The sequence below is a fragment of the Entelurus aequoreus genome, linkage group LG18 (genome assembly GCF_033978785.1).
Source record: "Entelurus aequoreus isolate RoL-2023_Sb linkage group LG18, RoL_Eaeq_v1.1, whole genome shotgun sequence".
NCBI lineage: Eukaryota > Metazoa > Chordata > Actinopteri > Syngnathiformes > Syngnathidae > Entelurus > Entelurus aequoreus.
The window spans coordinates 9,428,199-9,450,888 of NC_084748.1; the positions used below are offsets into that span (position 1 = coordinate 9,428,199).

The window sequence follows — 22,690 nt, forward strand, 5'->3', positions numbered from 1 at the left end:
ATCGTCCGTCCTAATGATACAAAAACTTCTTCTTATAAATGTCAGATCTGGAATTAGCAGTTAACTATTTAACCCTGTCTTAAAAAGTAACATTTCAACCCCTGATGGGACTTGAACCCACAACACCCGGCTTAGGAGGCCACTGCCTTATCCATTAGGCCGACTGTTGTAATATAAGCACAAAAACCTGCCGTACACCCTTTTTTTAAAGCCTTTTTAATTAATATTTCTAATGCCTTATCTAGTAGGCCAGTGTGTTCTTAACCATAGAGCGCCCTTAGATAGCCACCAAAAAAAATCTGTTCCTCAGCTGTGGTACTTAGCTGTAATACACTTTTCCACCACTTGTGGCAGTAATGAACATCTCCAACAAACAGAAGAAGTCTGGAGCTAAAGTCATAGTGCAAAAAGGGCAAAAAGCGCAAAAATTATGACTAAAGCGGTGAAACTCTATTTTTATGTCATAGGCAGTTTAGTTAAGAAAAATATTTAATTATATATATTTAATATTTAATTAATTGCGTTTATTTATTTTAGCGCCACATAACTGTATGTAATTTTTTTTTTTTATTATCAGTTATTTGTTCAGTAAGTCCCTTCTTAAGCAGTATGATATGCTTTCATATAATTTGGCAAGGTTTTAAACTGTAAGTAGGTAAGATATAATTGTTGAATACCATTAAAATCAAGAGCAAGATTACAAATGCAGTGTTTTAATTTGTTATAATTTTACTTGAATGCAAGTAAAATAAGTTTAAGACCTTTAATTATGCAATTTTATCATAAGCACAACATTTAATTATATGACCCAATGCAAACAACCTGCCCTAGTCATGGTACAAAAAAAAACATCAACTAACATAAAATGTCAACAAACATGGTCACACATAACACAACCTCCTCACTAAACTTGGTGGATATTATAAAAAAGAATGTCCATGCACCCTTAAAACTTTTAAACTACACCCATTTAAATCCATTACAAAGCATGATGGGAAAAATGCAAAACACTCTCTCCACACTTATCCATGTTTGGCGCATTTTAGCTGCTTGATATGGTCTGATTGTTTACGAAACTTTAAGGAGGTCATCACGGAAGTAAACAAGGTAGGAGTCAAACGTCACATACTCTTAAAATCCAATTACATTAATTACTAATTATATATCCATTATATTAATATACTATTATTATTATTGCTGTCATTTGTTGCCATCAAGTAGACAATGCAAATAAAATAAGTTGCATACCCTTAATTATACAATATTAACAAAAGCACAACATATTACTTATATGACCCAATGCAAACAACCTTCCCTAGTCATGGTGCAAAAAAAATCCACACAAAATGTCAACACACATGGTCACACATAACACAACCTGCTCACTAAACTTTGTGGATATTATAAAAAGAATGTCCATGCACCCTAAAAACCTTTAAATTACACAAATTACACACATCCATTACAAAGCATGATGGGAAGAATGCAAAACACTCTCTTTACACTTATCCATGTTTGGCGCATTTTAGCTGCTTGATATGTTCTGATTGTTTACGAAACTTTAAGGAGGTCGTCACAGAAGCAAACAAGGTAGGAGTCAAACTTTCACATACTTTTGAAATCCAATTACATTAACTACTAATTATATATCCATTATATTAATATATTATTATTATTATTGCTGTCATTTGTTGCCATCAAATGGACAATGCAAGTAAAATAAGTTTAAGACCTTTAATTATGCAATATTATCATAAGCACACATACTTTTGAAATCCAATTACATTAACTACTAATTATATATCCATTATATTAATATATTATTATTATTATTGCTGTCATTTGTTGCCATCAAATGGACAATGCAAGTAAAATAAGTTTAAGACCTTTAATTATGCAATATTATCATAAGCACAACATGAACTTATATGACCCAATGCAAACAACCATCCCTAGTCATGGCACACACAAAAAAAATCCATCCAACGTAAAATGTCAACACACATGGTCACACATAACACAACCTGCTCACTAAACTTTGTGGGTATTATAAAAAATGTCCATACACCCTAAAAACTTCAAAATTACACTTAATATTTCTGATTGTTTACGGAACTTTAAGTAGGTCGTCATGGAAGCAAACAAAGTAGGAGTGAAACTTTTACATACACTTAAAATCCAATTACATTACTTATTTTTATCCATTATATTAATATACTATTATTATTATTGCTGTCATTTGTTGCCATCAAGTAGACAATGCAAATAAAATAAGTCATATACCTTTAATTATGCAATAGCATCAAAAGCACAACTTTTAGTTATATGACCCAATGCAAACAACCTTCCCTAGTCATGGTACAAAAAAAACATCAACCAACATAAAATGTCAACAAACATGGTCACACATAACACAACCTCCTCACTAAACTTTGTGGATATTATAAAAAAATGTCCATGCACCCTTAAAACTTTTAAACTACACACATTTAAATCCATTACAAAGCATGATGGGAAAAATGTAAAACACTCTCTCCACACTTATCCAAGTTTGGCGAAATATTTCTGATTGTTTACGAAACTTTAAGGAGGTCGTCACGGAAGTAAACAAGGTAGGAGTCAAACGTTCACATACCATTAAAATCCAGTACATTAATTACTAATTATATATCCATTATATTAATAAACTATTATTATTATTACTGTAATTTGTTGCCATCAGGTAGACAATGCAAATAAAATAAGTCATGTGCCTTTAATTATGCAATATTAACACAAGCACAACATTTACTTATATGACCCAATGCAAACAACCTTCCCTAGTCATGGTATAAAAAGCATTTTAGCTGCTTGATATTTTCTGATTGTTTACGAAACTTTAAGGAGGTCGTCACGAAAGTAAACAAGGTAGGAGTCAAACTTTCACTTAAAATCCAATTACATTAATTACTAATGATAATGCCATTATATTAATATAATATGTGCACATATATATGTAAGAGTTACATATATATATATATATATATATATATATATATATATATATATACATATACATTTATAGATCTGTAAATGACGTAAATGAATAAAACAAAAACCAGCCTGACAAACTCGGCATAAGAACCCAGACCTGCTCACTCAGGGCTAATACATGTACTGTACTTCATCGTCCATGCTAACCACACAAAAGCTCCTGCTGGTTCAGTAACTTCTTCAGGATGTTGCCACGGTGACTATTTAACATGGTCTCCCACAGACAGCTGACATGACCGTGGGGTGACAAAGCCACAGGCGGAGTGGCCAGTTGGCCTCAAACTGACCATCAAACACGGCGCCCGGCTCGCTTCGTAATTACCTGCGGCCGCCGTTTAATTAACGCTTCACCCGCGGGTCCGCTCGGTGCTCCCGGGGGTGGCGTAAAAAGGCACGGGGGGGGGGGGGGCTCTGAAAGGGGCAGGATTAAGTGAGATTGCTGTAATTAGCCTTTATCCTCCTTGATTTAAAGTTAGGAGGATGTGGAGATTGAGGAATATCAAGCGGACTTAACGTGGGGAGAGGAGTTTGAAATGTGAAACTGATTCTTCCTGGCAGGCAAAAAAAAACAACATTTAAGGGCAGTATGATTTGTACAAGAGAGTTGACCAAGAGTTTTGGTAAAAAAAAACATTACCTTTAAAGTAAACCACAGTCAAAGCCTGACTTTGAAGGAAAACTGCACTTTTTTTGGAATTTTGCCCATCATTCACAATCCTTATCTGAGACAAGAACACACATATCTTTCTCTTTTCTGTGTCTTCTAAATAGTAAAACAATTCTAGTCAGAGGCAGCTATTTATGCGAGTAAAGGGGATTTAAAAAAACCAAAAAACATCTATTAACTTTTTAGGGCCAGAAACTGCATTGATTTGGAATTACCAATATTAGAATGATCAATCTTCTACCTACGTTTGAACTATTATTTTGTGTGTTTTATGCTCTTTTGTCAAAGAAAATGTTGATGTTTTTGTATGGCAACCACACAATATATGCAATATTTCCCACATAAAACATTTTAAAGTGAAATATTTGAAATAATTGGAGCCTTAATAGGTCAATAATTCATTATAACATTGACTTTTTTTTTTTTTTTTGAGCAATGGCAAAAAAAGAATAAAGAATGATAGACAAAAGGAAAAAAAAGCCTGCATGGCAGCTTTGTGTCAACATTGCAACTTTTTCTAGTTAGATTTCACCTCATTCCACTTTTTTAAATGTTTTTTTTAAATTTTTGCAATAGCATTTCCAGAATGTGTGGCGGGCCGGTAAACAATTAGCTGCGGGCCGCAAATGGCCCCCGGGCCGCACTTCGGACACCCCTGGTATATATAGTTACTTTAAAGGCCTACTGAAACCCACTACTACCGACCACGCAGTCTGATAGTTTATATATCAATGATGAAATCGTAACATTGCAACACATGCCAATACGGCCGGGTTAACTTATAAAGTGCAATTTTAAATTTCCCGCCACACTTCCGCTTGAAAACGTCTCAGTATGATGACGTATGCGCGTGACGTAGCCAGTTTAACAGAGGTATGGCTTCCCCGTTGAAGCCAATACGAAATAGCTCTGTTTTCATCTCATTATTCCACAGTATTGTGGACATCTGTGTTGGTGAATCTGTTGCAATTTGTTCATTGCATTATGGAGAAAGAAGCTGAGCAAGCAAAGAAGAAAGTTGTCGGTGCGAAGCGGATATTTTGCGAGGGAAGTCAGCAACACAACACAGCCGGTGTTTGTTTACATTCCCGAAAGATGCAGTCAAGATCGAAGAACTCGGACAGCAGAGACTCTAACCAGGAGGACTTTGATTTGGATACATAGACGCGACACCGTGAGTACGTAGCTGTGCTTCCAAACATTTGATCGCTTGCTATAACTAGCTCGAGCTAGTAGCTAGTAGCTAGGAGCTAGGAGCTAGGAGCTAGGAGCTAGCATAACAAACACCTAGGTGTTTTGTGGCATATTAAATATAAGCCTGGCTGTGTTGTGGCTAATAGAGTATATACCTGTATATGTCTTGTGTTTATTTACTGTTGTAGTCATTCCCAGCTGAATATCAGGTCCCACCCGCGCGCTTCCAAACATTTGATCGCTTGCCCGTACGTGCGTGTCACGTACGTAACTTTGGTTAAATATATAAGCTTTATGAACCTTGGGTTAGGTGAACGGTTCTTTGGGCTGAGTGAGTGTGTGTGTTGTGCAGGTGTTTGAATTGTATTGGCGGGTTATATATACGGGATCCCGTCTATATAACCCGCTCGAGCTATAACTAGCTCGAGCTAGTAGTTAGGAGCTAGGAGCTAGCATAACAAACACCTAGGTGTTTTTATGTGGGATTAATTTGTGGCATATTAAATATAAGCCTGGTTGTGTTGTGGCTAATAGAGTATATATATGTCTTGTGTTTATTTACTGTTGTAGTCATTCCCAGCTGAATATCAGGTCACCCCCGGCTCTCACAGCATCTTCCCTATCTGAATCGCTTCCACTCCCCACTAGTCCTTCACTTGCATTTTCCTCATCCACAAATCTTTCATCCTCGCTCAAATTAATGGGGAAATCGTCGCTTTCTCGGTCCGAATCTCTCTCACTTCTGGCGGCCATCATTGTAAAAAATAGGGAACTTTGCGGATATGTTCAATTGACTACGTCACGCTACTTCCGGTAGGGGTAAGCCTTTTTTTAAAATCAGATACCAAAAGTTGCGATCTTTATCGTCGTTGTTTTATACTAAATCCTTTCAGCAAAAATATGGCAATATCGCGAAATGATCAAGTATGACACATAGAATAGATCTGCTATCCCCGTTTAAATAAAAAAATTTAAAAAACATTTTTTAGCCCAATGCGGCCCCCAAGTCAATCAGTTTGAACACCCCTTGGCTATAATAACAATGGAGACACACTATTTTGTGTGGGGTCTTTCACGTTTTAAAATGTTTGATACTTTAGCTGACTAATAGCTCAAATGAAAAGTGTGTCTACCTCGTGCTATCCGGAGCACCCTCATGATCCTGATGATGGTGGGGTTGATGGGAAGGGAGGCATTGATCTCAATCTCCTCGAGCGTGATGCCCATCACTGACAGCAGCACAATGGCCAGGTCCAACTGGTTCCACCTACACACACACACACACACACACACACACACACACACACACACACACACACACACACACACACACACACACACACACACACACACACACACACACACACACACACACACACACACGCAACAGTTGTATTCACTTTTTCATCATCTGACCAAGTGCTACCAAGACAATTGTAAGTCTTATCTTGGGTTGAGGTTCAGGAATTCCTGGCGCTGCATATCAGTCCCTCTGTGTTATGTTAATACTCCCATGAATATTCATGCTTTACATCAACTTCATGCGTCATTTGCATGCTTCTCCCACCAGTGACTTGGCAGCCATCACACCTGAGGGCTGGCTGTTGCCTTTAATGAATATTTATGTCAATACAGGAAGAACGCTTTCGATCCCACAGAGCCAAGACGACCATTACCTCTTACCTTCATTCTTGCATCCGGTGCCATTTGAAAACTCAACAACAAATGTGTGTGTGTGCGTGTGAGAGATAAAGTCCACATTCAATACTGGCAGGCTCAGCTAATGTGGGCGTCTGGAGGTCAGAAGGTGGCTGGAAACTCCAGCATTAGAAAGTAGTGATGTATGTGTGCACAGCAGTTTACACAAATCAGCCAAATAATTCTCTACCTCCTCCAAAGAGATTAGGTTTGTGTCAATGTTGGCTCGTCAGCAGGCATTTGGACAAACTCAAAGGCTCAAAGATTAGTGGAGAACCCGTGGAGGCGTGCAGCATCGCCCCAAGGAAAAAACATAAACTGTTACAAGTACATGTTCTATTGTTCCGTGTTCACTTTTCTTAGTTAGCAGGATTACAGGAAAAACTACATGTCATATTTACATGAAATGTGGGAGCAGGGCCGGCCCTTGGCATAGGCCGTATAGGCAAATGCTAAGGGCGCCGTCCATCAGGGGGCGCCACGCCAGTGCCACAAATGTTGGAGAAAAAAAAAGAAAAAAAAGTTGGTACTATTATTTCTAAATACAAAAAATAATCCCACGTTAATTAAAATGCAAAGTAAAGCCTATTTAATAGAAATATTATTTGTTACAACATTACCCCCCCCCCCCCCCCCGAATGGTGCGCCACCCCCCCTTCCCGTATCATGACTCTTTTTGGACGTCACCACATCAAAAAATCAACACAAGATGTCAAAACAGCCAAAACTGTCAGGTGCCCAGGGAAGAAAAATAAGAAAAGAAGAGGAGGAGAAACGGGAAAAAGACAGAGGTAGCAGGTAGATAACGTTAGCCTACATGAAATTATTTGTCTGTTACAGAATGTGATAGTAACCTGGCTTTTTAGCATTAGGGTAATGTTACATGATTCGGCAATTGCTAATCAATAAATAGCTAGTTCTGTTTTAACGTCGGGTTAATATTGTGGAGGGGGCTAAATTGTTATGGAAAATAATAATGTAACGTTAGGTAATTACAGTACTCCCACCTTACATTCCTCAGGGACATTTGTATTAGATCTTTTAAGCAGGTGTTTTTTGTTTACATTGTTATTGCCTTCTGATTAGCTAATGTTTGCCCTGCAGGTAATAGTCACTTTTCCACCCCTTTATATATTAGGTATAGTTGTAAGCCTAGTTGTAAAAGTGCACATCATTAATGTTAATTAAGCAATATCACATGAGAGGGAATGCTGTTTTTTAATTTGAGTACTGCTGTGATTCGGTTAAAGATAATTATAACATAACATTCTCATATAATATATTATACTGCTGATTGTTAATTTGCTTTCTTTAAGTAAAAAAAAAGGTCAAAGACAAAGCTATTCGGTTTCTTGTGAGTATATACACTTCACTGCCGATGTGGGGGGGCGCCACCTAAAATCTTGCCTAGGGCGCCAGATTGGTTAGGGCCAGGCCAGTGTGGGAGAATGTTATTCAGATGTTCCATTAAGAACGTCAGTTTGTCAGACAATATTTTACCATCGGAGGAAGAAGTGGAGGAAGGTTGTGTGTAAATAAACAGGATTTGAATGAGTAGTCCAGCTTGGAGAACACTTGAATTAATTGTAAAACTCAATAACTTCTTAAGAGTAATTCGAAGGGACTCAAACCCGAAAACCATGCACATCATAGTTGGGATTTCATTCTTGTTTGAGTGTCGACCTCAGCCATAACCATGTACTGCTTTGATAGAATACAAAAACCAATGAATCACCACCCCAGATGGGACTCGAACCCACAATCCCTGGCTTAGGAGGCCAGTACCTTATCCATTAGGCCACTGGGGCTCAGGACTCTCTTGAGCAAGATTACAAAATGAACACAGAATATGTTCGACAACCGGGGGAATTTTTGACTGTTTCCCCTTGTGGTCCTCCATCAAGCAAAACAAACTCTGAGAAACTTTCTCTAAAGTAAGCAAACAACGGGGGGAAACACAACATTAATCCGATGGCTTAAAGGAGCGTCAAAGCAAAGTATGACATTGGCCCACAATCTCTGGCTACAATCAATAAAGTACTATCTATCTATCTGTGCACAGAAGATCAGAATTTTAGTCTGTTTGGCCCGGTGGTTTTCCATCAAACAACACAAAGTGTTGAAAACTTTCTAGAAAGTACAAAAAAAACGTCAGTGCAAAACTGTCATCTGAAGGTTTAGAAGAGCATCAAAGCAAAATATGACAGTTGCCTACGATCCTTGACCAGAAATTCCAAAAAAGGATCACCACCCCAGATGGGACTCGAACCCACAATCCCTGGCTTAGGAGGCCAGTGCCTTATCCATTAGGCCACTGGGGCTCAGGACTTTCCTTAACAGGACTTCAAAATCGATGCAGAATATGTTCGATAACCAGGTGAATTTCTGACTGTTTCCCCTTGTGGTCCTCAATCAAGCAAAATAAACTCTGAGAATCTTTCTCCAAAGTAAACAACCAAGGCCACCGGGGGCACACAACATTCATCCGAAGGCTTAAAGGAGCGTCAAAGCAAAATATGACATTGGCTCACAATCTCTGGCTACAATGTGTGAACAGAAGATCAGAATTTTAGTCTGTTTGGCCCGGTGGTTTTCCATCAAACAACACAAAGTGTTGAAAACTTTCTACAAAGTAAAAAAAACAAACTGTCAGTGCAAAACTGTCATCTGAAGGCTTAGAGGAGCATCAAAGCAAAAGATGACAGTTGCTTACGATCCTTGACCTGAAGTTCAACAAAGGATCACCACCCCAGATGGGACTCGAACCCACAATCCCTGGCTTAGGAGGCCAGTGCCTTATCCATTAGGCCACTGGGGCTCAGGACTCTCCTGAACAAGACTACAAAATCGACACAGAATATGTTCGACAACCGGGGGAATTTTTGACTGGTTCCCCTTGTGGTCCTCCATCAAGCAAAACAAACTCTGAGAAACTTTCTCTAGAGTAAGCAAACAACGGGGGTACACAACATTCATCCGAAGGCTTAAAGGAGCGTCAAAGCAAAATATGACATTGGCCCACAATCTCTGGCTACAGTCTGTGCACAGAAGATCAGAATTTTAGTCTGTTTGGCCCAGTGGTTTTCTATCAAACAACACAAAGTGTTGAAAACTTTCTAGAAAGTACAAAAAAAACGTCAGTGCAAAACTGTCATCTGAAGGCTTAGAAGAGCATCAACGCAAAAGATGACAGTTGCCTACGATCCTTGACCAGAAATTCCAAAAAAGGATCACCACCCCAGATGGGACTCGAACCCACAATCCCTGGCTTAGGAGGCCAGTGCCTTATCCATTAGGCCACTGGGGCTCAGCACTTTCCTTAACAGGACTACAAAATCGATGCAGAATATGTTCGATAACCAGGGGAATTTTTGACTGTTTCCCCTTGTGGTCCTCCATCAAGCAAAACAAACTCTGAGAATCTTTCTCCAAAGTAAACAACCAAGGCCACCGGGGGCACACAACATTCATCCGAAGGCTTAAAGGAGCGTCAAAGCAAAATATGACATTGGCCCACAATCTCTGGCTACAGTCTGTGCACAGAAGATCAGAATTTTAGTCTGTTTGGCCCAGTGGTTTTCTATCAAACAACACAAAGTGTTGAAAACTTTCTAGAAAGTACAAAAAAAACGTCAGTGCAAAACTGTCATCTGAAGGCTTAGAAGAGCATCAACGCAAAAGATGACAGTTGCCTACGATCCTTGACCAGAAATTCCAAAAAAGGATCACCACCCCAGATGGGACTCGAACCCACAATCCCTGGCTTAGGAGGCCAGTGCCTTATCCATTAGGCCACTGGGGCTCAGCACTTTCCTTAACAGGACTACACAATCGATGCAGAATATGTTCGATAACCAGGGGAATTTTTGACTGTTTCCCCTTGTGGTCCTCCATCAAGCAAAACAAACTCTGACAAACTTTCTCTAAAGTAAGCAAACAACGGGGGGAAACACAACATTAATCCGATGGCTTAAAGGAGCGTCAAAGCAAAATATGACATTGGCCCACAATCTCTGGCTACAATCTGTGAACAGAAGATCGGAATTTTAGTCTGTTTGGCCCGGTGGTTTTCCATCAAACAACACAAAGTGTTAAAAACTTTCTACAAAGTAAAAAAAAAAACGTCAGTGCAAAACTGTCAACTGAAGGCTTAGAAGAGCATCAACGCAAAAGATGACAGTTGCCTACGATCCTTGACCAGAAATTCCAAAAAAGGATCACCACCCCAGATGGGACTCGAACCCACAATCCCTGGCTTAGGAGGCCAGTGCCTTATCCATTAGGCCACTGGGGCTCAGGACTCTCCTGAACAAGATTACAAAATCGACACAGAATATGTTCGACAACCGGGGGAATTTTTGACTGTTTCCCCTTGTGGTCCTCCATCAAGCAAAACAAACTCTGAGAAACTTTCTCCAAAGTAAGCAAACAACGAGGGCACACAACATTAATCCGAAGGCTTAAAGGAGCGTCAAAGCAAAATATGACATTGGCTCACAATCTCTGGCTACAATGTGTGAACAGAAGATCAGAATTTTAGTCTGTTTGGCCCGGTGGTTTTCCATCAAACAACACAAAGTGTTGAAAACTTTCTACAAAGTAAAAAAAACAAACTGTCAGTGCAAAACTGTCATCTGAAGGCTTAGAGGAGCATCAAAGCAAAAGATGACAGTTGCTTACGATCCTTGACCTGAAGTTCAACAAAGGATCACCACCCCAGATGGGACTCGAACCCACAATCCCTGGCTTAGGAGGCCAGTGCCTTATCCATTAGGCCACTGGGGCTCAGCACTTTCCTTAACAGGACTACAAAATCGATGCAGAATATGTTCGATAACCAGGGGAATTTTTGACTGTTTCCCCTTGTGGTCCTCCATCAAGCAAAACAAACTCTGAGAATCTTTCTCCAAAGTAAACAACCAAGGCCACCGGGGGCACACAACATTCATCCGAAGGCTTAAAGTAGCGTCAAAGCAAAATATGACATTGGCCCACAATCTCTGGCTACAGTCTGTGAACAGAAGATCAGAATTTTAGTCTGTTTGGCCCAGTGGTCATCCATCAAGCAACACAAAGTGAAGAGCGTTAAAGCAAAAGATGACAGTTTCCTACAATCCCTGGCTACGATCCTTGACCAGACGATCAACAAAGCAAGGGTTGGGTTGTCAAAAACAAAAGAACCAAATAATTGAAGGGCAGTGACTTATCCATTAGACCACTGGGAGACATTAACATTGCCAGAAGACCTACAAGTGTCACGTCATCGTCGCATTTTGCTGCGTGGATCCTTCTCCCTTGATGCAGACGGAACTCCGGAGGCAAGGTGCAGGTGAGAGAATAATTTATTGTCCATGAAACATGCAAAAATACAAAAATAAACAAAACAAGCGTGCCTATAGCACGGGAAGCTAACAGAATAGCTAACAAGAAAAGCTTAGCATATGAACAGGCAAACAAATGGCGAAGCTTAGCTCAGGAATCAAATAAGTAGACGTCGTAACTGTTGCATGGAAGCAAATGAGAAAGCCAGACTGCGAAAAACAGGAATAAGTAGCTCTCCGATTAGTGCCCAGGAGCAGGTGAGCATCCCGAACACTAATCAGAGGCAGGTAAAAACTAATTTGCACCCATGGCAACTAAAATCTAACCCCAGGGGTGCTCAAAACAGGAGCTGAGGGAGTCAAAAACTAAACAAACATGATCCGGGCAACGGATCATGACAACAAGAGCCAGAAAGCAAGATTTACGGTGACATTATTGTTTTCTCTAGGGTCCTTCATGAAACAAATCAGACTCGATTTGAAAGCTTAATGAGAACTTTATTTCTGTTTGGTGGAATAAGAAAATAAGATTTTTTTTTTTCTCAAGAACACAACCATTGTGAACACACATCATTTGAAGAGTGCAACTTAGTGGCATAACACAGTTGTAGCCACAACAGATGTGACTTGAACCCAAAATCCCTAGCTTCGGAGTCCAGTGCCTTTCCCATTAGGCCACTGGCTGGCTTTAATCCGCTGAACGTAACTAAAAAAAAATCCACGCAGCATGGGTCCGCTAACAAGTGGAATTTTTGTCTGCCCTTCATCAAGTAAAACAAACTGTTAAAACCTTTCTCCAAGGTATACAAACTAGACCACTGGGGAACATAATTGGCATCTGAAGGCTTAGAAGAGCATCAAAGCAAAAGATGACAGTGGCCCACAATCCGTGGCTACAATTTTTGACCAGAAGTTCAACAAAGCAAAGGTTTGGCGGTCAAAAACAGAAGAACCAAAAATTTGACTAATGGTGCCTTATCAATTAGACCGGTGGTAGACATTATTGTCACCAGAAGGCCTACAAGAGCGAGAAAGCAAGATTCACAATGATTCTTTCGTTTTCCATTATGGTCCTTCAAAAAGCAAATCAGACTCAATTTGGAAGCTTCATCTGCCTTTTTTTCTGTTTAGTAGAAGTATAAGTTAGTAAGACAACTTTTTTTTTGTCAAGAACACAACAGGAGAGCAGTAAGACGTTTGTAAGGATTGGAGAGTGCAATTTAGCGATAAGACAGTTCTGTAGCCGACCGAGATGGGAAAGGAACCCACAATCTCTGTTTTAGGAGTACATCCTGAATGGGACTCCAACCCAACAAAGCAAAGGTTTGGCAGTCAAATACAAATGAAGTAAAAATTCAGAGGCCAGCGCATTATCCATTAGACCACTGGAAGACATCATTGTCACCAGATGGCCTACAAGAGAAAGTAAGCAAGATTTACAGCAACCCTTTGGTTGTCTATGTTGTTCTTTCAAAAAGTAAATATAACGCGATTTGAAAGCTACCTGATGCCTTTTTTTCTTTTTGGTAGAAAAAGTAAAATACACTTTTTTTTCTCAAGCACACAACAGTATTTGTGAAGACACTTGTATTGACTGAAGAGTGCAACTACAGTTTTGCAGCCACTCCAAATGGGAATTGATACCACAAACCCTGTTTTAAGAAGTAACCCCAGATGGGACTTGAACAAACAATGCCTGGCTTTAGAGGCCAGTGCCTTATCCATTAAGCCCCAAAGCTTTCGGTGATAAGACTAGAACATAGACGGATCATAGGTCTGGTAGCCAGTAAAATTCTTGTCTATTTCCACTTTTGGTCCTTCATCAAGCAATATAAACTGGATTTGTAAACTTCATTAGGCCAAACCTAGACAAGAACATAACTGCTACAAACACTTAGAAGTACCTATAGTCCTCATTTTATAGCTTTTACCCAAAATAGTTATTTGGCATAATTGGCACAGACAAGGAATTGGGGGACCGAACAACCTAGAGAAAATCCTACTGTTGGATGTAGGATTTAGGGACAAAAGAAATGCAACTAAGCCTGAAAGAAGTTTAGATGTAATTATTGTTCAAGTGCACACCTCAGCTATAAACATGATTTGATTTGATAGACTACAAAAAAAGGATCACCACCCCAGATGGGACTTGAACCCACAATCCCTGGCTTAGGAGGCCAGTGCCTTATCCATTAGGCCACTGGAGCTCAGTACTCTACTCAACAGGACTAGAAAATCAACGCATGATGGGTAGGTGAACCAGTGAAATTTTTATCGGTTTGCCCTGATGGTCCTCCATGAAATAAAACAAACTGTTGAAACCTTTCTCCAAGGTAAATAACAACTGTCATCTGAAGGCTGAAGAGCATCAAAGTAGAAGATGACAGTGGCCCACAATCGCTGGCTACAATTCTTGACCATGAGGTCAACAAAGCAAATAATCGGCGGTCAAAAACAAAAGAACCCATAATTCGGAGTGCCTTATCAATTGGACCACTGCTAGACATTAAAATCGGCAGATGGCCTACAAAAGTGAGAAAGCAAGATTTAATGGGACACTTTGGTTTTCTATGGTTGTTCTTCAAAAAGTAAATCAGACTTGATATGAAAAGATTCATGAGGCTTTTTTTCTGTTGTGAAGATTGTTGTGTAATTGTGAAGACACTTATATTAGATGAAAAGTGCAAATTCAGTTATGTAACCACTCCAGATGGGACTTCTTACCCACAAACCCTGTCTTAAAAGTCCACCCCAGATGGGACTCGAACCCAAAACCCCTGGCTTAGGAGGGCAGTGCCTTATGCATTAGGCCACTGGAGCCCACTGCTTCACTCTACAGGACTAGAAAATTGACGCAGGATGGGTAGGTGAACCAGTGGAATTTTTATCGGCTTTCCCCAATGGTCCTCCATCAAGTAAAACAAACTGTAGAAACCTTTCTCCAAGGTAAATAAACTGTCATCTGAAGGCTTAAAAGAGCATCAAAGTAGACAATGACAGTGACCCACAATCCCTGGCTACAATCCTTGACCAGAAGTTCAACAAAGCAAATAATCGGCAGTCAAAAACAAAAGAACCCAAATTTTGTAATTGTTCTGTAACCACTGGGACTTCAACCCACAAACCCTGTCTTAAAAGTCCACCACAGATGGGACTCGAAGACACAATCCCTGGCCTAGGAGGCCAGTGCCTTATCCATTGGACCACTGGTAGACATTAATATTGCCAGAAGGCCTACAAAAGCGAGAAAGCAAGATTTAAAGGCACCCTTTGGTTTTCTATGGTGGTTCGTCAAAAAGTAAGTCAGACTTGATTTGAAAGACTCATGAAGCCTTTTTTTTGTTTGGTGGAATAAGTAAGGGAAACAACTTTTTTATCAAGAACGCAACAGGGAAGCAGTAATTGTGAAGAAATTTGTGTTGGTTGAAGAGTGCAACAACAGCTCTGTAACCACCCTAGATAAGACTTGAAGTCACAAACCCTGTCTTAAAAGGCCACCCCAGACGGGACTTGAAACCACAATCTCTGGCTTAGGAGGCTAGTGCCTTATCCATTAGGCCACTGGGGCCCAACGTCTATTGGAATAGCACTACAAATTCGACACAGCATAGGTCTCGTAGCCAGTGGAGTTCATGTTTATTTCTTCTGATGTTCCTTCATCAAGCAAAATAAACTGGATTTGTAAACTTTACTAGGCCACTCCCAGAAAAGAACAGAACTGGTAAAAACTCTTAAAAGTACCCACAGTCCGCATTTTATAGTTTTTTACCAAATAGTTATTTGGCATATTTTGCTCAGAAAAGGATCTGGGGCACCAAACAACCCAAATTAAATACTACTTTTGGAGGTTAGATTTAGGGGGGAAAAAATTGCAACTTAGCCTGAAAAAAAGTTTAGATGTAATTTTTGTTCGAGTGTAGACCTCAGCCATAACCATGTACTGTTTTGATTTGATAGACTACATAAAAAAGAACTACCACCCCAGATGGGACTCGAACCCACAATCCCTGGCTTAGGAGGCCAGTGCCTTATCCATTAGGCCACTGGAGCTCACTACTTGCCTCTGCAGGACTACAAAATCGACGCAGGATGGGTTGGGGAACCAGTGGAATTTTTATCGGTTTTCCCCAATGGTCCTCCATCAATTAAAACAAATGGTTGAAACCTTTCTCCAAGGTAAACAAACTAGACCACTGGGGTACACAACTGTCATCTGAAGGCTTAGAAGAGCATCAAAGTAGAAGATGACAGTGACCCACAATCCCTGGCTACAATCCTTGACCAGAAGTTCAAAAAAGCAAATGTTCGGCAGTCAAAAACAAAAGAACCCAAAATTCAGAGGCTAGTGCCTTATCCATTAGACCACTGGTAGACATTAATATTGCCAGAAGGCCTACAAAAGCCAGAAAGCAAGATTTAATGGGACCCTTTGGTTTTCTAGTAGAAGATGACAGTGACCAACAATCCCTGGGCAGAAGTTGAACAAAGCAAAGGTTCGGCGGTCAAAAACAAAAGAATTAAAAAGTCGAAGGCCAGCGCCTACAAGAGCAAGAAAGCAAGATTCACAATAATTCTTTGTTTTTCAATACTGGTCCTTCAAAAACAAAATCAGACTAATTTTAAAGTTTTATGATGCCTTTTTTTTGTTTTGTAGAATAATAATAATAATAATAGATTTTATTTCTAAAAAGCACTTTACATTGAGCAAACAACCTTAAAGTGCTACAGTGTATTAAAAAAAATAAAAAAATAAAATAAAAAAAAAATTAAAAAAAAAAAAACTAGAACAGCCTAATAGCTAGAACTAGTATGCATACATCTAAAAAAAGGCTTTTTAAAAAAAATTTTTTTTTAAAGAAGGGTTTTTAAGCCTTTTTTAAAAAGCATCCACAGTCTGTGGTGCCCTCAGGTGGTCAGGGAGAGCGTTCCACAGACTGGGAGCGGCGGAGCAGAAGGCCCGGTCTCCCATTGTTCCCAGAATATGTATGTAAGACAACATTTTCCTACCAACAGCCATTGTAAAGACACTTGGTTTAACTTGATACCACTTTTAAGTGACTTCAAACCCACGGACGGACCCTGGTTCAGGAAGACAGTGCCTTATCCGTCCGGCCACTGGAGCACACCAGGTTTAGGAACCTGACTAGAAAATTGTGCAACATTTTGTACTGCTGAAAGCAGGTATCGATTGGTTTTTTGCGTGTGGGTATTAAAGTAGCGATACTTTTGACAACCCTATGGTTGACACAGTCACACTGCAAAAACTGAAATCTAAGTAAGATTAAATATCTCAAATAAGGGTGATATTTGTTTATTTTTTTTGTCTGATAAGATAATTCTTCTCACTAAGCAGATTTTATGGTAGAGTGTTTTTATTTGTTTTAAGTGTTTTGGTCCTAAATTATCTCAGTAAGATTTTACAGCTTGTTGCTGAGATTTGATGACCTATATTGAGTAAAACGTATATATATATTCCTTGAGCACTAATTGACTGAAAGAGCACACTTTTGGCGCGATGATGTCATGTTATCGATGGAAAAATGCATTTTTAGACAATATGATTTGCCTAAACGGCTTGTAGACCCCGAGAGTAACAAGCGGTTGCCTTGTTGCCTTTCCGTTAAGAAAAATAAACTAGTTTTTACTATAAGTTTGCTGGTTTCAAGAAATGTAATGCCGAGCGAATATCATTATGTCAAGATAAGGGCACTAGCATTTACTTAGTTTAAGAATATTTTTCAACATATTGAGAAAAAAGGTCTCATATTAGTTTTTTTCTACCAAGAAAAGTGCACTTGTTATTAGTGAGAATATACTTATTTTAAGGTATTTTGGGGTTCATTGAAGTTAGCTAATTAGGGACCGAGTCCCTTTTGGACAGAGGACCCGATTGCATTTCTAGCGTTTTATTATTATACCGCTGCCTCTTTGAGCTGTAATTTGACCCCCTTTAACATGCTTCAAAACTCACCAAATTGGACACACACATCAGGACTGGCAAAACTTGCGATATAATCAAAAAAACAAACCCCAAAACTCAAGATTGCGCTCTAGCGCCCCCTAGGAAGAAAACACAGACAAAACTGCCTGTAACTCCCAGTAGGAATGACATAGAGACATGAAACAAAAACCTCTAAGTAGGTCTCACTTAGACCTATATTTCATACACTGACAATCCCCAGCAAAAATCAACAGGAAGTTTGCAATTCCCCCTTCAAAACAAATGTTGAGTAAAAAGAGTCACCTTTTTTCAAACATTATCTCCTCGCGTTTGTCGTGTCGGCTTCAAATTAGCACAGGAGAGAGATTGAACCCTTCTGATTAAAAGTTGATGAAAGAGATTTAATTACTGCTCCGGTTTGGATTTTATAGTCTACATAAAAAAGGACCACCACCCCAGATGGGACTCGAACCCACAATCCCTGGCTTAGGAGGCCAGTGCCTTATCCATTAGGCCACTGGAGCTCATCTCCTCATCAGGACTGGCAAAAATTGCGATCTAATAAAAAAACCAAACCCCAAAACTCAAGATTGCGCTCTAGCGCCCCCTAGGAAGAAAACACAGACAAAACTGCCTGTAACTCCCAGTAGGAATGACATAGAGACATGAAACAAAAACCTCTAAGTAGGTCTCACTTAGACCTATATTTCATACACTGACAATCCCCAGCAAAAATCAACAGGAAGTTTGCAATTCCCCCTTCAAAACAAAAGTTGAGTAAAAACAGTCACCTTTTTTCAAACATTATCTCCTCGCGTTTGTCGTGTCGGCTTCAAATTAGCACAGGAGAGAGATTGAACCCTTCTGATTAAAAGTTGATGAAAGACTTTTAATTACTGCTCCGGTTTGGATTTTATAGACTACATAAAAAAGGACCACCACCCCAGATGGGACTCGAACCCACAATCCCTGGCTTAGGAGGCCAGTGCCTTATCCATTAGGCCACTGGAGCTCATCTCCTCATCAGGACTGGCAAAAATTGCGATCTAATCAAAAAAACCAAACCCCAAAACTCAAGATTGCGCTCTAGCGCCCCCTAGGAAGAAAACACAGACAAAACTGCCTGTAACTCCCAGTAGGAATGACGTAGAGACATGAAACAAAAACCTCTAAGTAGGTCTCACTTAGACCTATATTTCATACACTGACAATCCCCAGCAAAAATCAACAGGAAGTTTGCAATTCCCCCTTCAAAACAAAAGTTGAGTAAAAACAGTCACCTTTTTTCAAACATTATCTCCTCGCGTTTGTCGTGTCGGCTTCAAATTAGCACAGGAGAGAGATTGAACCCTTCTGATTAAAAATTGATGAAAGAGTTTTAATTACTGCTCCGGTTTGGATTTTATAGACTACATAAAAAAGTACCACCACCCCAGATGGGGCTCGAACCCACAATCCCTGGCTTAAGAGGCCAGTGCCTTATCCATTAGGCCACTGGAGCTCATCTCCTCATCAGGACTGGCAAAAAATGCGATCTAATCAAAAAAACCAAACCCCAAAACTCAAGATTGCGCTCCAGCGCCCCCTAGGAAGAAAACACAGACAAAACTGCCTGTAACTCCCAGTAGGAATGACATAGAGACATGAAACAAAAACCTCTAAGTAGGTCTCACTTAGACCTATATTTCATACACTGAGAATCCCCAGCAAAAATCAACAGGAAGTTTGCAATTCCCCCTTCAAAACAAAAGTTGAGTAAAAACAGTCACCTTTTTTCAAACATTATCTCCTCGCGTTTGTCGTGTCGGCTTCAAATTAGCACAGGAGAGAGATTGAACCCTTCTGATTAAAAGTCGATGAAAGAGTTTTAATTACTGCTCCGGTTTGGATTTTATAGTCTACATAAAAAAGGACCACCACCCCAGATGGGACTCGGACCCACAATCCCTGGCTTAGGAGGCCAGTGCCTTATCCATTAGGCCACTGGAGCTCATCTCCTCATCAGGACTGGCAAAAATTGCGATCTAATCAAAAAAACCAAACCCCAAAACTCAAGATTGCGCTCCAGCGCCCCCTAGGAAGAAAACACAGACAAAACTGCCTGTAACTCCCAGTAGGAATGACATAGAGACATGAAACAAAAACCTCTAAGTAGGTCTCACTTAGACCTATATTTCATACACTGACAATCCCCAGCAAAAATCAACAGGAAGTTTGCAATTCCCCCTTCAAAACAAAAGTTGAGTAAAAACAGTCACCTTTTTTCAAACATTATGTCCTCGCGTTTGTCGTGTCGGCTTCAAATTAGCACAGGAGAGAGATTGAACCCTTCTGATTAAAAGTCGATGAAAGACTTTTAATTACTGCTCCGGTTTGGATTTTATAGACTACATAAAAAAGGACCACCACCCCAGATGTGACTTGAACCCACAATCCCTGGCTTAGGAGGCCAGTGCCTTATCCATTAGGCCACTGGAGCTCATCTCCTCATCAGGACTGGCAAAAATGGTGATCTAATCAAAAAACCAAACCCCAAAACTCAAGATTGCGCTCTAGAACTCCCTAGGAAGAAAACACAGACAAAACTGCCTGTAACTCCCAGTAGGAATGACGTAGAGACATGAAACAAAAACCTCTAAGTAGGTCTCACTTAGACCTATATTTCATACACTGAGAATCCCTAGCAAAAATCAACAGGAAGTTTGCAATTCCCCCTTCAAAACAAAAGTTGAGTAAAAACACCCACCTTTTTTCAAACATTATCTCCTCGCCTTTGTCATGTCGGCTTCAAATTAGCACAGGAGAGAGATTGAACCCTTCTGATTAAAAGTTGATGAAAGAGTTTTGATTACTGCTCCGGTTTGGATTTTATGAGCCCTCAAAGTCGGTCCCGTCCATCGCTGCTTGCAGCTTTAATTTGACTTGTTTTGGAAAGTCTTGACAAGCCAAATTTTCTTGTTCTATTGGCAGATCATTTTGCTTAGTTCAAGTAAAATACCCCTCATTTTTATTAATTTTTTTCTTGTTTTTGAACACTGACTTTTTGCAGTGGGTTTTTGCAGTCATACTTGGGCTACAAGGCGAGGCGACGGGAAGTCAAGGGACTACAAAAACTGCAGAAGGATTACACAAAAACAGGTTTCCTCAGCGCGCGTACACACTTCTAAAAACGGAGCAGCAGATGTAATAATAAATATTTCCACAGAGGAAAATGTAAAGTAATATGCAGCAACAGCTGCTCCGCATGAATGCGAGCACCACGCCGTGCCGGACAGAAGAAGACTCACTCAATATCGATTCCATTAACATTCTATTTTCTGCACCTGCACAGCTTTAGCGTGGGTGTTTAAGGAAAAAAAAAAAATTCCACTCAAAAAGATGAAAACCCCCAAAATGTCACCACCAGTTTGTTCCCTGACTGCGGAGAAGACACGTTTGTCCAAATGCGTTAGTCACGATTTGCTCACAAGGTTTGTCCATTTTCATTCTCCTATTTGAAGCCTATGCATTATTGTATTAGAGTACCTGTCTTTGAAGAAACGCCGGAACCCGAAGGCCACCAGCTTGAGCGTGGCTTCGATGACAAAGGTGGAGGTGAAGAAGTAGTTGCAGTACTTCAGCGCCGTTTCCAGAGACTGAAATAGGAAATTGCACGTTTTATTCACTTGTTGGTGTTAGAATAATTGTTTCTAAGTTATCACAAAAACTTTGTGTTACATTGAGTCATACTTGCCAACCTTGAGACCTCCAATATCGGGAGGTGGGGGGTACGGGGTGGGGGGGTTGAGGGCGTGGTTGGGGGCGTGGTTATTTACAGCTAGAATTCACCAACTCGAGTATTTCATATATATTTCATATATATATATATATATATATATATGTATATATATATATATATATATATATATATATATGTATATATATATATATATATATATATATATATATATATATATATATATATATATATATGTGAAATACTTGACTTTCAGTGAATTCTAGCTATATATATATATATATATATATATATATATATATATATATATATATATATATATATATATATATATATATATATATATATATATATATATATATATACTACCGTTCAAAAGTTTGGGGTCACCCAAACAATTTTGTGGAATAGCCTTCATTTCTAAGAACAAGAATAGACTGTCGCATTTCAGATGAAAGTTATCTTTTTCTGGACATTTTGAGCGTTTAATTGACCCCACAAATGTGATGCTCCAGAAACTCAATCTGCTCAAAGGAAGGTCAGTTTTGTAGCTTCTGTAACGCGCTAAACTGTTTTCAGATGTCTGAACATGATTGCACAAGGGTTTTCTAATCATCAATTAGCCTTCTGAACCAATGAGCAAACACATTGTACCATTAGAACACTGGAGTGATAGTTGCTGGAAATGGGCCTCTATACACCTATGTAGATATTGCACCAAAAACCAGACATTTGCAGCTAGAATAGTCATTTACCACATTAGCAATGTATAGAGTGTACTTCTTTAAAGTTAAGACTAGTTTAAAGTTATCTTCTTTGAAAAATAAGGACATTTTAATGTGACCCCAAACTTTTGAACGGTAGTATATATATATATATATATATATATATATATATATATATATATAGCTAGAATTCACTGAAAGTCAAGTATTTCATACATATATATATATATATATATATATATATATATATATATATATATATATATATATATATATATATATATATATATATATATATATATATATATATATATATATATATGAACGGAGAAGTTAAACAGGACAATACTGCCATCTAATGGATAGCCACCGGAA

General features: G+C 39.3%; 1 protein-coding gene and 11 non-coding genes across 12 annotated transcripts in view; all 12 read right to left on the bottom strand.

The window, feature by feature from the left end:
• Positions 1–22,690, bottom strand: part of LOC133634271 (voltage-dependent T-type calcium channel subunit alpha-1I-like) — a 334,793-nt gene that overhangs the window by 64,407 nt on the left and 247,696 nt on the right. Inside the window, exons 27-28 of the mRNA XM_062027399.1 lie at positions 21,380–21,489; positions 6,028–6,161 (exon numbers count right to left, since the gene is read on the bottom strand). Coding sequence (XP_061883383.1) covers positions 6,028–6,161; positions 21,380–21,489 — 244 coding nt within the window. The remainder of the gene's footprint in view (positions 1–6,027; positions 6,162–21,379; positions 21,490–22,690) is intronic.
• trnar-ccu (transfer RNA arginine (anticodon CCU)) lies at positions 8,328–8,400 on the bottom strand. Its single transcript has one exon. It is a non-coding gene; the product is annotated as a tRNA-Arg (tRNA).
• Positions 8,841–8,913, bottom strand: trnar-ccu (transfer RNA arginine (anticodon CCU)). The gene has a single exon. It is a non-coding gene; the product is annotated as a tRNA-Arg (tRNA).
• On the bottom strand, positions 9,338–9,410 carry trnar-ccu (transfer RNA arginine (anticodon CCU)). Its single transcript has one exon. It is a non-coding gene; the product is annotated as a tRNA-Arg (tRNA).
• On the bottom strand, positions 9,827–9,899 carry trnar-ccu (transfer RNA arginine (anticodon CCU)). The gene has a single exon. It is a non-coding gene; the product is annotated as a tRNA-Arg (tRNA).
• On the bottom strand, positions 10,322–10,394 carry trnar-ccu (transfer RNA arginine (anticodon CCU)). The gene has a single exon. It is a non-coding gene; the product is annotated as a tRNA-Arg (tRNA).
• trnar-ccu (transfer RNA arginine (anticodon CCU)) lies at positions 10,814–10,886 on the bottom strand. Its single transcript has one exon. It is a non-coding gene; the product is annotated as a tRNA-Arg (tRNA).
• On the bottom strand, positions 11,305–11,377 carry trnar-ccu (transfer RNA arginine (anticodon CCU)). Its single transcript has one exon. It is a non-coding gene; the product is annotated as a tRNA-Arg (tRNA).
• trnar-ccu (transfer RNA arginine (anticodon CCU)) lies at positions 14,048–14,120 on the bottom strand. Its single transcript has one exon. It is a non-coding gene; the product is annotated as a tRNA-Arg (tRNA).
• trnar-ccu (transfer RNA arginine (anticodon CCU)) lies at positions 15,891–15,963 on the bottom strand. The gene has a single exon. It is a non-coding gene; the product is annotated as a tRNA-Arg (tRNA).
• trnar-ccu (transfer RNA arginine (anticodon CCU)) lies at positions 18,306–18,378 on the bottom strand. Its single transcript has one exon. It is a non-coding gene; the product is annotated as a tRNA-Arg (tRNA).
• trnar-ccu (transfer RNA arginine (anticodon CCU)) lies at positions 18,794–18,866 on the bottom strand. Its single transcript has one exon. It is a non-coding gene; the product is annotated as a tRNA-Arg (tRNA).